The sequence below is a fragment of the Cataglyphis hispanica genome, chromosome 1 (assembly GCF_021464435.1).
Source record: "Cataglyphis hispanica isolate Lineage 1 chromosome 1, ULB_Chis1_1.0, whole genome shotgun sequence".
NCBI classification, from domain to species: domain Eukaryota; kingdom Metazoa; phylum Arthropoda; class Insecta; order Hymenoptera; family Formicidae; genus Cataglyphis; species Cataglyphis hispanica.
The window spans coordinates 852,699-854,715 of NC_065954.1; the positions used below are offsets into that span (position 1 = coordinate 852,699).

General features: G+C 43.8%; 1 protein-coding gene across 1 annotated transcript; it reads right to left on the minus strand.

Moving 5' to 3' along the window:
* Positions 1-226: 226 nt before the first annotated feature.
* LOC126853443 (craniofacial development protein 2-like) lies at positions 227-1,462 on the minus strand. The gene has a single exon (XM_050599212.1). It carries the CDS (start codon positions 1,460-1,462, stop codon positions 227-229), a length of 1,236 nt encoding a protein of 411 aa, XP_050455169.1.
* Between the last annotated feature and the right edge of the window lie 555 nt (positions 1,463-2,017).

The window sequence follows — 2,017 nt, forward strand, 5'->3', positions numbered from 1 at the left end:
TTTTGGCGAGGGACTCCACAAGCTCAGCGTCGATCTGTATGTTTACCGTGGTCCTTTCTGGCGGTGTCGCCGGTAAACGGTCGTCATCCTCCCGGAACAGCCGTCTGAAGTGTTCCATCCATTCTTCTTTGGAGATTTTCTGTGACTGGACATATTCATTCACTTCTTATTTCCTGCATCTTAGCATTCCCCACACCTTCCTTTGGGCTCCGTATAGTGTTGGACGCTATATTGGAGCTAATATGTTCCATATTAGCAGTGAAGGTCGCCCAGTATTCTTCCTTGGTTCTCCGCATTCCCGCCTTTGCGAGGTTTCTATGTTCTTGTATCTCTGTTGTTCTTCGGGGGTCCTGTTGTTGAGATAATTGAGGTATGCCTTCCTCTTTTCTTTTGCCAGTTGCTTTGCCTCTTTCGTGAACCACGTCTTGTGTTGTGTATCGGCATTTTTGTTTATTCTCCTTTTTCCTAGTGCCTCTTCTGCTGCCATGGTCATATGGCTCTTGATCTTCTTCCATCCATCCTCCACGTCCTCGTCTGCGATGCCGTTCTCCCTTATCTTCTGTCTCAGCCGCCATTCGTACAGAGCCTTTATAGTATCATCCTGGATCGACTCTATGTTAAGTTTTTCTATCATCACGGGTGGTAGTCTCCTCTTGAGTTGTGTGGTGAGCCGGATTTCTCCGAGGACGAGGCGGTGGTCTGATCCTACGTCCGCCGAGGACAGTGATCGCACGTCGACGACCTGCGTTGGATGGACCGCTCTGTTCGAGATTATGAAGTTTATCATAGATGTTTGACTTCGCGTATTTGCCCAGGTTATCTTGTGTTGGTCCTTGTGATCATAATAAGTGTTGTTTATTCTTAATCTATTTTGCGCACAGAACGCATCTAGCTTTTCGCCATTGTCGTTGATGTGTGCTTCATTAAATCTTTGTTTTACCCCGTCCACGACTGCGTTGCCAATTCTCGCGTTTAGGTCTCCCATTATCAAGATTTTGTGTTCTTCCGGTATCTTATCTATTTCTTCTTGTAGAGTTTCGTAGAAGTCATCTATTTCTTTTTCACTCTTGTTGCTGTCGGGTGCGTAGACGCTGATAAGATGGATTTTTTCCCTGCCTATGTCTAGCGTCACTCTCATTATTCTCTCGCTTGTATAGCTGGTCTCCTCCTCTATGCTGTACTTATATTTGTCCTTAATTAACATCCCCACTCCTGCTGTTGCCCGTCTATGTTTCTCAGGTCCGCTGTATTTAAGAATGTATCCAGGATAGCTTTTGTCTCCTTTTCCCTTCTTTTTGGTCTCTGATAGGGCGCATATGTCTATTTTATGTTCTTCCATTTCCGTCAGTATCTCCTGCTCTCTTCCATTCCAGCTCATGATATTCCAGCATCCGCATCTTAGTAAGCTCTTCCTCCAGATTTGCTTCTTGTTTTCCTTCCTTCCCCTGTGGTCTTTATGCATGTTCCTGTTCGTGGCCAGTGTCGTCGTCTTTGTATCCGTCCCGTTCCGAGGCACATTATCGGTCCTGTGAGCGTCAAATGCTTTTTATCGGGAGTAGGTTGCTGGCCTTGTCCCCGAACCCTCCTTTTTTACCCGGGCTTGGGACCGGCTGCGTTAGATAGTGAATTACTCCATCCTCCATCCGTTGCAGGCAAGATTCTCTCAGCAGGTTTTATGCCATTGCCTGCCGAGAGGTGGCGACCGTGAAATCCTACCCTCCGATGTTTTTTATTTTTATATTTTTATAGCTCGGGCTGGATTTGAACTTGAGATCTTTGGCATAGAAGAAAGTAAACACAAATCTCTTTGCGCCACGATCGCCACGATTTTCTATATTTGAATTTATAAATATCTAATTTATAAATAAAACAAATTATATATTGCAAAGAAATAATACGTGTTGTAACATCCTGCCAATTTTAAAAACTATATCTTAGCTAATAATTAAGTACAGCTTTTATCCCTGCAAAATACTTATGGAATATAGAATAATTATATAATCCGTTTGCTTTTATT

Bases quoted from the DNA above. Each gene is read 5' to 3' on its own strand.
- LOC126853443 (XM_050599212.1), bottom strand. From the start codon at position 1,462: ATGCATAAAGACCACAGGGGAAGGAAGGAAAACAAGAAGCAAATCTGG.